This window comes from Macrobrachium rosenbergii, chromosome 10, assembly GCF_040412425.1.
Source record: "Macrobrachium rosenbergii isolate ZJJX-2024 chromosome 10, ASM4041242v1, whole genome shotgun sequence".
NCBI lineage: Eukaryota > Metazoa > Arthropoda > Malacostraca > Decapoda > Palaemonidae > Macrobrachium > Macrobrachium rosenbergii.
Genome location: NC_089750.1, coordinates 6,376,402 through 6,390,933, shown reverse-complemented (window position 1 = coordinate 6,390,933; position 14,532 = coordinate 6,376,402). Strand labels below are relative to the sequence as shown.

The following is a 14,532-nucleotide window of genomic DNA, read 5'->3' as shown; positions in this document are numbered from 1 at the left end:
TAGCATGATGGACACTGGAAACAACCATAATAAGTCCATAAAACTATATTACAGGAACTATATGCACCAAAAATATGCAGAAGATGAGAAGGCCTTCAGAAAAATAATAAAATGTAACCCATATTAAAGAAGATGACAAAATTGCACTGATAATATACTATAAAAATTTGAAAACAAGCCCGTTATTACTGTACTTAAAAACAACCCTGCGCCCCCAAAAAACGTCTTTGAAGAGAAGTAGTGTCATCTACGAATTCACATGCCCGGTGGAAAGATGCCACCACTCTTATATTGGGATGACGACTATCAAACTCTCAAAGCGTCTCTCCTGTCACCTCCAAGAAGGGGCAATTTTTAATCATTACGCTCAAAAACACCAAAGAAGGCCCGAAAGAGAAGAACTCGCAAAGAATACCAAAATCATCGACCAGGCAATGGACCGCCAACGCCTACGGCTTCTTGAAGCTTTACATATCTTAGAAAAAAAGCCGAACATCAACACAGTGAAGTTAACTGAATTTCTCCCTACCATCATGCAGAGAAATTTAAGAAACCAACCAACAGGCACTGGCATGAGAGAGAGAGAGAGAGAGAGAGAGAGAGAGAGAGAGAGAGAGAGAGAGAGAGAGAGAGAGAGAGAGAGAGAGAGACCCAGCATCGGACATAGAAGGCAGATTACCTGAACAACTTATAATGCTGGATAACAGCCACTCCCAAATTCAAGTACCAATTAGGCCCAGAAGGTCTCAACGCCTCCAGGCCAGATTTCGTCACCAACCTATTAGGACCACCCAAAACACTGCTGAATAACCGACTTGACAACTGTACACCCCCGATTGCTATATATACCCTTGTAACCTGCATGCCATTCATTCACTCTTTGAAGATAAACACCAGAGAGCGTTTGAAACGTCTATAGAAATAAAACTAAGAAAACAGAAAATTTTGTATGTCCTTGGGAAGCCTGATATACCATCTACAGGCTTAGGAAAAAAAGATAATAAGAAGAATAGAGAAGACTCTGTATACATTGAATGTTGTGGAAACAGCTATAATTTTTAATGCAACTGCCCTCAGTGAAGGTCTCCTCCTGAATTAATAATAATAATAATAATAATAATAATATGAAGAACACAGAATGAAATGAGCAAACCACTTAAGCCGCTTGTTAAATAAACTCTAAAACGTTCAAATAGAGGAACGAACAACCCACCTTGTGCCTGTGGACCGGAGGATCCTCATCCTCATCATCATCATCATTGCCATTGTTCTGGTTGTAAGAAAATCGGGTCTTGAAACTGGGGTCACCTGCCGGGTTAACGCTAAGGGGTCCATTGTTACGAGTTGCCTCCAACAAGTTCTCCCAAGCAGTAAACCTCTGGCTGATCACAGTACCTCGAGATTCAAAGCCCTATTAAAAAAAATTAATAATAATAATAATAATAATACTAAAGGATATGTTCGTACTTATGTAGAATAACTAACACATTTATATTTGATTTTCTGGCTTCAGTTCTGTAAGAGATTTTAGACTTTATAATTCTTTATGTTTTCCTTTCCTTTTAGAAGTTGCTTCAGTCAAGAGTCATCTACCAGGTAACTTATAACCAACAGATAATAAACATTTCTATGCACAATCTGTGATACAAAAATGATTTACAATTAAAAACTTCACAATCTTCATGACAACTCTAAACTATGGTAGATACAACTGTAGAGCAAATCTCACATAACAGAAATATTATTTTATTTCCCATGAAAACTCACTATGCAGTATATGCTATGTAACTAACGTAAATCCAAATCACAACTTTTTAGGATCTTTAAGAGTACAAAACATATTTCATCCAAAGTCTCATATACAGTATACTATTCTAGAAATGTTTCTTGAAGTAATTTACATCATACACTTACTGTATACTGCTCTAGCTAATGTTTCTTGAAGTAATTAAAATCATACAGATTCAACTGATTACTACAAAACAAAATCCTTGCACTGATGCAGTATTATTGTCACACAGCACATTAGTTAAAAGCAACAGCTGAGTCCAATTTCCTGACATTTGCCCGAAAGATTTGTTCTGAAAGATATGAAAACTGGAGCAGAGAAGAGTTAAGAAGCTGGAGAGCTGGAGGAAAAATGCCAAAGTGTACAGATAAAAATAAAATTGCAGAGAGCAATGCAAAGCACCTTTAGTATGTACTGTCTGCAATGTGAAATGCAAGCCACAATGTAGGTGGTAGCCTCTATTATGACCAATCATAAACCCTGTAAAGCACACCACGAAGTAATATTCTATTTTAGGGTTAAGTCTAAATGCTGTACAGACAAGTAATCATCCTTACCAAAGCAGGGTCAGTGAAAGCAGGAAGAGGTCGAGCAGTAAGAGACAAGACGAGACAGGTGGCGACGACAACGACAACACTGCTCAGCACCGCATACGGGTGGTGACACAGTAGTCGAGCATACCTGAAATACCAAAGAATGTTGAAGTAACTCTAAAGGGACTAAAAACAAAGGATAATCTGACATCAATTCCGAGTCTACCCTTTCACAGTCTAGCCAGATCTACCCCTTCACAGTCTAGCCGGACCTAACTCCATCTTCAAGTTTTTCCCATTTACAAGGACATGGAACAGTTCAATCTATGAATTTCATCTTGTTCTAAAAGAACTTGCATAATTTAAAATTCATAACTGTACTGTAAACCCACCTAATAACTTAGTCCAGTAGATCTAAGCCTTATTGTGATTCAGCTATGGACATGCATAAGGCACAGGGGAATTGGCTACTCTCCCTTCCTGCCCAAATACAGGAACAAGGGGAGTTGGCTTCTCTCCCTTCCTGCCCAAATACAGGGAGATTAACCTCCCAGGACCTAACTGTATTTTTTAAGATTTCAAAAACAGAAATTAAAATTTTGTCTTTTATTAAAGTTATTTACCATCTTACTCCACTGAGGCCTTGAATTTCCTATTCAATTTATTCTAACCATTTACACAAATAAGATAAGCTACATCCTATCAAGAGACATTCTAGTCACTGCTAACAACACACTCAAATAAACCCCTCATTAGCTAAGATATATATTCCCATAGTTTTGCACTGTAATGGGAAAACTACAAGGATTGAAATAAAACAGAATGGGTGAGACTCAATATTTCAAATCTTATAATGACAGGTCAGCTACTTTCCTTCCATTCTGCTACTACATGGAATAAAGAAAAGTATTTTGCCCGTTTTGCTTTTCAAATATAAAACACAGAACAGTACTGGCAATTACCTCAGTGTCACCTAGTACTGTATAATGCTTATTTACTGTAAACCTTTCGTAACTTTTAAATAAATAAAAATGACATCATAATTGAAAGATATGAAATAATAATCTTCAGTCGCTATAAGCAGCCTTATACAGGCATTTTGATTATCTGGTCCCCTTTGAACTGGCTCAGAACATCTACTGATAAACACTACCATGGTATTTTACTACTACTGAATTATTATTTGTTATTAGTGTACAGTACTTATTTTATTAAACTGACATCAAAGTTTAAAAATTAGCAAAATTAAAAGAGAATAACATCACCTTTAATAAACTATGATAACATTAAATCAAGGGATAAGAATAAATTTCAGTAAAAAAAAAAAAATTTGGCCAACTGACATCATTTATATTGGGAATACAGCATAAAAATCAAAACAGTATACAGGCAGTCCCCGGTTTATGACGCATGTTCCGGGGTTACGGCGCTTACAACGCTGATCCGACGGAAGAAATATGGCTCCAAACAGCAGAATAATCAAAATGTTGAGGTTTTTTTTATGAAAAACTCAATAAAAATGCAGTTTACATCGTTTTCAAAGCACAACAAGCATTAAAAGGAAGGTTTTCTTTGGATTTTTGATTTTCGACGATTTTTCAGTTTACAATAATTTTCGGTTTACGACGCGGTGTAAGAACGGAGCCCCCGTCGTAAACCGGGGACTGCCTGTACTGTAGGTAAACACTAATAGTTACATAATAACACAATACACAAAAAGTAAACAAAATTTAAGTAAAAAATTACTAAAACATTAAGACTAACCAGACAAAAATAAAAATTTAAGTTTAATAAGTACTGTATAAAATGATTTAAAAAAAGAAAGGAAATGACAAACTTTACGAAAATCACACACTGTAAAAATTAGTCCCACTGACCAGATCATGTTGGTAGGATATGGGGAGGACTCCTGGACGCTTGCATGATGCACCACAATCCCTCCTCCTCCTTCTCCTCCTTCGACTTCTTTTTCTTCACCTATGCTTTACGGTAGAAGGTCAACTGCTGTGATGTCAGACACCCTCTACCTCCGGTCACGGCCTATGAAGAAGAGAAGACTCACAATTACAGTAACTAACTGAATGAACGTCCTTTTCAGAACAAGTTAATGTGTCTGTAATTTGAATAACATGAATTAATTATTTTTGGTCTAAGAGGTCAGTGCATTGTAAATAAGCTTCTACAGAAAAGAACTGCCTTGTGTAAAGAACTACAGAGCAAAGAGGTTTACAGTGAAAAAAAAATTGATAAAGCTAGTTCACTGACAAATCAAGAAAATATAAGTATAAATTAACAGCCAGTGAGCAATGTCACAGCAAAATATCCGATACAAATCAAGGGATACGCCAAGTTATTTTTTATACGGCATTACAACATTTCTTAAAACATATGAGAAAGGAACTCCTTTCTCCTCAATTCTACAGTAAAGAAGAAATGATAAAAATAACAACAACAACGACAACACCGGAACAACAACGAAGATAAAACTGGCACATGAAAGGCACAGCAAAATGACAGCGTCACCATTTTTTCAAGTCTGCCAAGAAAAGGGTTCGTGGGATGGAACATTCCCTATGGTACTAAGCCAGCAATCTGTACAAAATATAAGATAAAACTGACTTGACCTTTTCCTGCACTGCCAGCAGAAGGCAGACGAGGCCACCGCAATAACATTCAAGCTGATTATATTTTATGAGGAGGCTGCAAGCAGAGCACATGCAATGCATAAATTCTCTCTCTCTCTCTCTCTCTCTCTCTCTCTCTCTCTCTCTCTCTCTCTCTCTCTCTCTCTCTCTCTCTTTTTACAAAGCTTCATTATCCATTTTCTAGGGATAATTTTGGTTATAAAATTATCATGCCATGTGATTTACCTCCTTTTCATACCTTCCCTTGCCATCCTTTTACAATCATTTTTTCTCCTTTTCCTTCCTCCATACTGCTTTCTCACACCTTTCAGCAAACAAATTGTTCTCCTTTCAAACCATAACAACTTAGTTTGTCAAACAATATCTTAATGTGTAAGTTTTATGCACCAGGCAAAAGGACTCACAGCAAAGAACTCCTATTCCCCCGCTCCCAACCAATGGTAGGTATGAAGCTAGTACTTAGTTAACTGTGATGGGTCACAACCAGGGTAAAAAAAAAGGGCACGAGGCCAGCAACTTCACCCCACAAGAATTTCTGAGAACCAGAAGGGGGTGCAAGTTCCACAAGTGTAAAAGGCAAATGTACATTCATAAATACATACATACACATACACACACATATGTGTGTGTAATATAAATATATATATATATATATATATATATATATATATATATATATATATATATATATATATATATATATATATATATATATATATATATATATATATATATATATATATATATATATATATATATATGTGTGTGTGTGTGTGTGTGTGTGTGTGTGTGTGCGTATGTGTGTGTGTTAGAACATATGATAGACCTCAAGCTAATTATAATCCTGTCCTCCTTTACTTTCTTATTCTATCTTTAACATTTATCTTCCTGCACTTCATATTCACTCTTTACGCAATTTTTCTCTTTCTCTTGAACACACACCTACTCTCCCTCCCACTCCTCTCTTTCTCTCTCCTTCCTTCCTTCTTCACCCTTCCAGAGAAAGTTCAAAGTTCATGATAAATTTACACTACATACAGATATCCAATCCCTTTCTTGCTGTTGAGAGAGAGAGAGAGAGAGAGAGAGAGAGAGAGAGAGAGAGAGAGAGAGAGAGAGAGAGAGAGAGAGAGAGAGAGAATAATAAGTATCAAGATTTCATTTTCAACAACTAACTGTCTCTCCTATGCAGGGATGGCTCCAGAATAAACATACAACAGTCACTGTCTCAGTCACGTGATGGCTAAGGAACCTCTTATAAAAATGGAAGATAAGGAAAACAGAAAACCAAAATATAAACAGAGAGAGAATGAAGAGCTTCGGGGGATTTCACGTTAGAAGGCAGCCATTTCATAAACACCCGAGTGTTTCCCTCACAGAAAATGGTAAAATCAACTCATAAATATTATGGTAAAATAATCACTAAGCACTTCTATCTATGATCTCTCTCTCTCTCTCTCTCTCTCTCTCTCTCTCTCTCTCTCTCTCTCTCTGTGTGTGTGAACTTCTTTGAGTTTCTACAGACCCATGATACCATTACACATCTCTACTTTGTAGGTTGTACCACTATATTAATTTATAAAGAATTGGTCTACCCTTCTTTCTCTCTCTCTCTCTCTCTCTCTCTCTCTCTCTCTCTCTCTCTCTCTCTCTCTCTCTCTCTCTCTCTCTCTCTCTCTCTGTGAACTTCTTTGAGTTTCTACAGATCCACGCTACCATTACACAACTCTATTTTGTAGGTTGTACCATTATATTAATTTATACAGAATTGGTCTACCCTTTGCTCTCTCTCTCTCTCTCTCTCTCTCTCTCTCTCTCTCTCTCTCTCTCTCTCTCTCTCTCTCTGTGAACTTCTTTGAGTTTCTACAGATCCACGCTACCATTACACAACTCTATTTTGTAGGTTGTACCATTATATTAATTTAGAATTGGTCTACCCTTTGCTCTCTCTCTCTCTCTCTCCTTTGAAGAAACGGCTCGATTCAAGTCCTGTGACCCTCGAGAGCTATTTCAAAACCTCTCTTGATGAAAGGTCGTCCAGATAATCCACCATCAGTGAGTCAAAGAAGTCTTCAGCACGCCCACACTCAGTCATTCAGTCACTCACGTACAAGTGTTTACATTCAGTCATAAAATATAGTTACAAATATTATATACAAACAGATGAAGAATCGTGCACGTTTGTAGGCATACATACATAAATGCATAGGTACATACATACGTATATATGTGTGTGTGTGATATTTGGTCAATTTCAAACCTGATTTCTGTTATACTACTACAAAGCTTAATATATATATATATATATATATATATATATATATATATATATATATATATATATATATATATATATATATATATATACTGTATATATATATAAATATATATATATATATATATATATATATATATATATATATATATATATATATATATATATATATATATATACATATACTGTATATATATATAAATATATATATATATATATATATATGTATATATATATATATATTTATTTATATATATATATATATATATATATATATATATATATATATATATATATATTTAAATATATATATATATATATATATATATATATATATATATATATTAAGCTTTGTAGTTGGGTATTTAGTTGTATAACAGAATTCAGGTTTGAAACTGACCAGATACCACACATACACATCCATACATAGATACATAAATGCATACACACACACATAAATATGTATGTATGTGTACAAACATGCACGATTCTTCATCTGTTTGTATACAATATATATATATATATATATATATATATATATATATATATATATATATATATATATATATATATATATATATATATATATATATATATATATATATATATATATACATACACACAAAATTAGTTTTGTCACTAATACAAATGTTGCTTTTTCATACTCACAAATATAAAGCAAAGAATACATCATAACGACCGAATTCACTTTGTCTTGGGAATAACTTGCACACAAATGGATTATGATGGCCGGGACTATTATTCGAACCCGGCGCCCTTTGGGTCTGAATCAAACAAGGGAGACAGGGACTCATTTACCTGGCTCTCAAGAGTGACAAAAGTTGATTTTGACTTCGCTGTACATTTTCCTGTCGAATTCTGGTTCTGTACTTAAAACTGAAATCAACCCATCTCAATTGAGATAACTGATTACTAAGTTAGTAATATCAGGCTTTTTGCAAAAGTTTTGTTGCTAATACATGCAAATTTTTGCGGACTAATACCCTTAATATAGATTCATCCTACACCCAAATGGAACTATATAAGTGCATCTGCTCTGGCCAGGATTCGATCCAGATCTAACGAGTGAAAAATGCGCCGAAGTTTCTTCAGGGCAGTCGAGTTTTCCGTACATCGTATAATCAAGGCCACCGAAAATAGATCTATCTTTCGGTGGTCTCGGTATAATGCTGTATGAGCCGCGGCCCAAGAAACTTTAACCACGGCCCTGTGGTGGCCTGGCCTATATCGTTGCCAGAAGCACGATTATGGCTAACTTTAACCTCAAATAAAATAAAAACTACTAAGGCTACAGGGCTGCAATTTGGTATATTTGATTATTGGAGGGTGGATGATCAACATACCACTTCGCAGCCCTCTAGCCTCAGTAGTTTTCAAGATTTGAGGATGGACAGAAAAAGTGCGGACGGACAGAAAAGTGCGGACAGAAAAAAAGTTCAGACGAACAGACAAAGCCGGCATAATAGTTTTCTTTGCAGAAAACTAAAAATCAGGCTCTACAGAGAAAAGATTATCTCCTAGTACCATACATCCTTTCTACAGAAATTCTGTCATGTGGTCAAGCATCTAAAACTGTTCTTTCAGATGCCCACATAAGAACCCAGTTGGAATCATCCTAAAGAATGGCTCTGCAGAGGGAACAAGCTTAGTTTATTTAAATGATACTGTCCCTTGCTAAAGATTCCTCATATCTGGCCTGTGGGCAAATGATCTGATATTTAGGCCTATTCCTACAGCCACGCATGTATTAATTCAGTTGAAATAACCTACAAAAATACTGGCTCTGTAGAAGGAAGAACCTTAGCCTCTTCTAGTATGTTGTCCCTAGGTGATTTCCTTGTACAGACCACTTCTTGCGTGGGTATAGACCCATTCTTCCGTATGCCTACTGGTGGGTAATGGACAGGAGACCAACATGTACAGGTTGGGAGAGAATGAAAGACGGATTAAGTGAGGTGAGCGATGCACAGAAAATAAGCAGATGATTGCAGACACAATGCCCTGGATCAGGCATCACCCAGAGAGATTATAGAGATTTTGGACATGAAAAAAAGCCCAGGAGATCAATACAGAAACCAAATCACCTTCATAACCGTCACCATATGTTCGAGAGATGCAGTACAGTAATCCAAGTGAGAACAAACTGGTTGCTTACTGTAATTGCAATCATGTACCTGTAGTTCTGAAAATAGTTATGAAAATACATACAAAGATAACAAAATTAAGAGAAAGCAATTCACACAGATTATGTCTGGCAGCTCTTCGCAGAAATACAGAAACTACAAAACTCTACAGAAGTAGAATTCCGGAAAGATGTGAAGACGACGACGACAATAAAAATACTTGGAATACTGAAACCTAGTGAAATATAATGGGAACGGAAAACAAAGGGTAGACCAGTTCTGTAGAAATATAGATAATGGTACAACCTACAGAATAGAGTTGTGTAATGGTAGTGTGGATCTGTAGAAACTCAAAGAGTTGTGTAAGTTCAAAAGAAGTTCAGCGAGAGAGAGAGAGAGAGAGAGAGAGAGAGAGAGAGAGAGAGAGAGAGAGAGAGAGTTACCAGGTGACTGTGGAAGACAGCGGACATTTTTGTTATTGGACAGAAAAATGGATAGACAGATGAGGAGAGCAGAGAGTGAAGCAAAAGAAGCAAGGACGAACACTTTGTGAACAGATAGATCGTCTTAGAAAAAGAAAACAACAGAAGGTGAAAGAACGAATAAATACTGCAAGATAAAAAAAAAAAACACGGAAGACATCTGCTACTGAAGACCGCTGGATCTCTGGCACTGAAGCTGAATAACAATGTTAGATAGACGGCAAGTGTGTATGACAGTACACTGAAGGTGAGAGGGAGGAACAAGTCATAATGAGAGACAAAGAAAGACCTAAAGAAAATGAAAGCAGGTAAGACTACGGGAGGAGAAATAAAGCCATGAGGTACTTGGGAGTGGAGCAGATGGTGCTGATGGCTAAATACTTAGTTGACGCAGGAAAATAATAAACGTAAACTTCAAAGTCTTTGTTGGTTACCAAGAAAATGGGCATTTCAAAGTGCCATACTCAGATAACTATCGCCTTCTCAAACCAGATTGTTCCGTCTCCACAGAAAAGTTCTTGTGCAACTGGATTATTTTGCATCAAAAAAAAAAAAAAAAAAAAAAAGAGAGACCTTATTTCACGGCCAAAATCCGTCCCGTAACATCAACTGATGTTGGATTTGACATGGTCTATGAAATTTTGGCTATAAAGTCAAGCACTGGGGCACTTTCACCCACTCTTAAAACAATAAACATGTAAAAAATGCGCCGAAGTTTCTTCGGCGCAATCGAGTTTTCTATACAGCCGCCATTACGTGTAATCAATGTCACCGAAAATAGATCTATCTTTCGGTGGTCTCGGTATATTAATGCTGTACGGGCCGCGGCCCATGAAACTTTAACCACGTCCCAGTGGTGGCCCATCCTATATCGTTGCCAGAAGCCCGATTATGGCCAACTTTAACTTTACGTAAAATATAAAATGCTGAGGCTTGAGGGCTGCAATTTGGTATGTTTGATGATTGGAGGGTAGATGACCAACATACCAATTTGCAGCCCTCTAGCCTCAGTAGTTTTTAAGATCTGAGGGCGGACAGAAAAAGTGCGGACAGAATAAAGTGCGGACGGCCAGACAAAGCCGGCACAATAGTTTTCTTTTACAGAAAACTAAAAATAGAGAGTTAGAGTGGCTGGACAGCAAGATGGAAGAACGGAAGTGGCAAAGGAGGTAAGGTAAAAGGATAAAAAGTTTGGTGTAGCTGAAAGGACGCTGCATACAACCTTCAGCAATTTCTACAGTGCACCACGAGAGATGCACAGAAGGCACTACGCCCCTACGGGGAAATGGTATTCGAGAAATATCTCGTACAGGAATAAGCATACCTAGAAGAATTGAGAAAGTAACTAACTGGCTCCTGGTCCCCATGCCTTTGGGACTCCCAAATAGGCTCTGGACGGAATGGCAGGAATATAGAATTTAGGCCAAAGGCCAAGCACTGGGACCTATGAGGTCATTCAGAGCTGAAAGGGAAATTTGAATGTAGAAAGGGTTGAAAGGTGTAACAGGAGGAAAACCTCGCAGTTGCACTATGGATCAAGTGTTGGGAGAGGGTGGATAGAAAGATGGAAGAGAGAATATGAATGGATGTACAGTAAAACGAATGAAAGGTGTTGCAGCTGGGGGCCGAAGGGACGCTCCAAAGAACCTTAAGTAATGCCTACAGTGCACCTCACTGACGGCACTATCACCCCTACGAGGAAATAAACTCCGGTACTTAATCACAGCCGAGTTAACCGGGTGAACCGCAGGAATAAATTTAACCCCAGACCTCGCATTATTTTCGAGGTCAGCAGTCACATCAATATTAAAGACTGCTTCCACCTTTCTCCTGCTTTATGCTCTGGTTGTGGATTGGAGAGACCCTATCGGACGAGGAGGAGGAGCTTCTGACGACACAGAATTCATGACCCTTCTCGGTGGGATATGACCTAAGACCAGGCTTAATTGCGAGTCCTTTAAGACCCAAGGTTCTAACAGTAGTTACGAGGATGAGAGGGCTGGCGATTGCGATTCTCTCTCTCTCTCTCTCTCTCTCTCTCTCTCTCTCTCTCTCTCTCTCTCTGTTCTTCTCTGTTCTTCCGGGGATCGAGCCCACGAGACGACGAACTTATCAATTAAAAAATTCCCCTTCGGGTAACATATATGAAAATATATTATTTCCGAGGTAGAGCAATTGGATATATACATACACACACAAACATATATATATATATATATATATATATATATATATATATATATATATATATATATATATATATATATATATAAACGTGTGTGTTTTGTTTTTATGTATGAGTTTGTAATGGATATATATGTGTATTTATATACGTGTTCATGTACATTTATATTTATTATTTAAATATATATATATATATATATATATATATATATATATATATATATATACATGTATGTATATATACTGTGTATATATACAGTATATATACATATATATATATTTAAACAATATATATAAATGTATACATAAACACATGTATATATACATATACATATCCACAACAAACTCATACACAAAAATAAAAACACACATACGTTTATATATATACATCACTCGAGCGAACGCGTGTTGATGAAACGGCTGGATTGGTCGCAGGCTGATTGGCATTAAAGGGGATATGCGGAGAAGCCCTTACTTATAGATGTGAGCCTTCGCCTCGCTAAATTACCCTCCCTTGAGTGAACTAGGACCAGTCGATTCCACTCTTGTGCTACTTAGCCAGATTAAAGGTGTTTCATCATTTAGGTTTTGTGTGTGTGTGTGTGTGTGTGTGTGTGTGTGTGTGTGTGTGTGTGTGTGTGTGTGTGTGTGTGAGAGAGAGAGAGAGAGAGAGAGAGAGAGAGAGAGAGAGAGAGAGAGAGAGAGAGAGTACAATAGGCTAATAAGTTCAATATGGAGAGAGCATTAATGCTTGGAGGAGCATATCTAAAGCTTCATATTATATGGTAATATCATGTGTTTGTACACGGACACACGAACACACACACATACTCATGTGTGTGTGTGTATGTATATATATATATATATATATATATATATATATATATATATATATATATATATATATATATATATATATAATTCTATTTACAGTCTAGCCCTGAAGATGGGAAAGGATTCCCATAAAACGTAGGTGGTCTTTTTTAAATATATATATATATATATATATATATATATATATATATATATATATATATATATATATATATATATATACATATATATACATACATACATACATACATACATACATACATACATACATACATACATACATACATACATACATACAACACACTGCAAAGTGAATCTTCTGTCATGAGTCACAAGACTATTCACTCTTCCATCTTAACTGCGAAAAAAACTCTCGACTACCTGCCAGCTACAACTGCAAAATGGACCAAATTTCCGGTGATAGAAACTCATTTATCGGTATACTGTGGTTCGGATTCCACAATAAGCTGCAGGTCCCGTTGCTAGGTAACCAGCTGGTTCTTAGCCACGTAAAATAAGTCTAATCCTTTGGGCCAGCCCTAGGAGAGCTGTTAATCAGCTCAGTGGTCTGGTTAAACTAAGGTATGCTTAACTTAACCTACTGTAGGTCAACGCAGGCGCAACGGATCTAACGAAATGTTTTAAAGAGTATTCCAACTCGTTCAGGAATCGAACCTGCAAATTTCAATGGTTTCTAGGGAGTCTGAAGCTTCTAGTTCGCGTGTGTGTGTGTGTGTACAGTATGTGCATGTGTGTAACCCAAATTTATTTCTACATATACACTTATCAATCACGTGATAATTGCCTAAAAGTAGGACCAACAACTAACCAAGCATTGGCGTGAGGGTGCGAGACTGACGTCTGACGCTGTCTGTAGTATGACGAGCAGCAGACAAATCAGCAAAAAAAATTAACAAAGGCTGACCCTGTGCAAAATAATGACAATAATTTAGTTTTCAAACTATTGCTTACATACTACAGTAATGATGTTTTGCTTGTATATGACTTGGCTCTTTGGTTTGCGAAGTTTTCTTTTTATGTCTCTATTTACTCATTTTACTTTGTGCTTTGTACCCCGAAGAGGTGTAGGCAATACGGAAAGAGCTTGGTACTTGGTGTTTAATTTTCACCTTTCCTGTGGTTATCTGCTTACATGAGTTGTACTTCTTTGGATCCATCCCCCTTAATTTTATGGTAAACTACTAAACACTGATAAAGGTTACTCACCAACGAAGAGCTATATCAAAGAAGGCAATACGGTATTATGGACAATATGCCTGAAGGTACAGTACATAGGTTTTCTGCACAGAACGCAATGGAATAGAGAATTTAGGCCAAAGGCCAAGCGCTGGTACCTATGGGGCCATTCAGCGCTGAAAGGGAAACTGGCAGTAAGAAGGTTTGAAAGGTGTAACAGGAGGAAAACCTCAAAGCAGTTGCACTATGAAACAACTGCTAGGAGAGGGTGGGCAGCAAGATGGAAGAAAGAGAACATGACCGGAGGTACAGTAAAAGGAATGAAAGGGGTTGCAGCTTGAACAGGGGGCCCAAGGGAAACTGCAAAGAACAGGAGTAACGCCTACAGTTGCACCATGCAGTTAGACGGTTGGAAAGAGAACATCCTGAACAGAGGGTTCATCCAAGAT

The 14,532-nt window shown here is 36.9% G+C and overlaps 1 protein-coding gene across 2 annotated transcripts in view; it reads right to left on the bottom strand.

Annotated features, from left to right (window-relative positions):
- Positions 1-14,532, bottom strand: part of disp (dispatched) — a 139,337-nt gene that overhangs the window by 15,536 nt on the left and 109,269 nt on the right. For both annotated transcript variants that reach the window (XM_067109816.1, XM_067109817.1), the window contains 3 exons: positions 4,200-4,362; positions 2,347-2,470; positions 1,214-1,411 (listed from right to left, as the gene is read on the bottom strand). In XM_067109816.1, coding sequence (XP_066965917.1) covers positions 1,214-1,411; positions 2,347-2,470; positions 4,200-4,207 — 330 coding nt within the window. In that variant the 5' untranslated portion in view covers positions 4,208-4,362. The remainder of the gene's footprint in view (positions 1-1,213; positions 1,412-2,346; positions 2,471-4,199; positions 4,363-14,532) is intronic.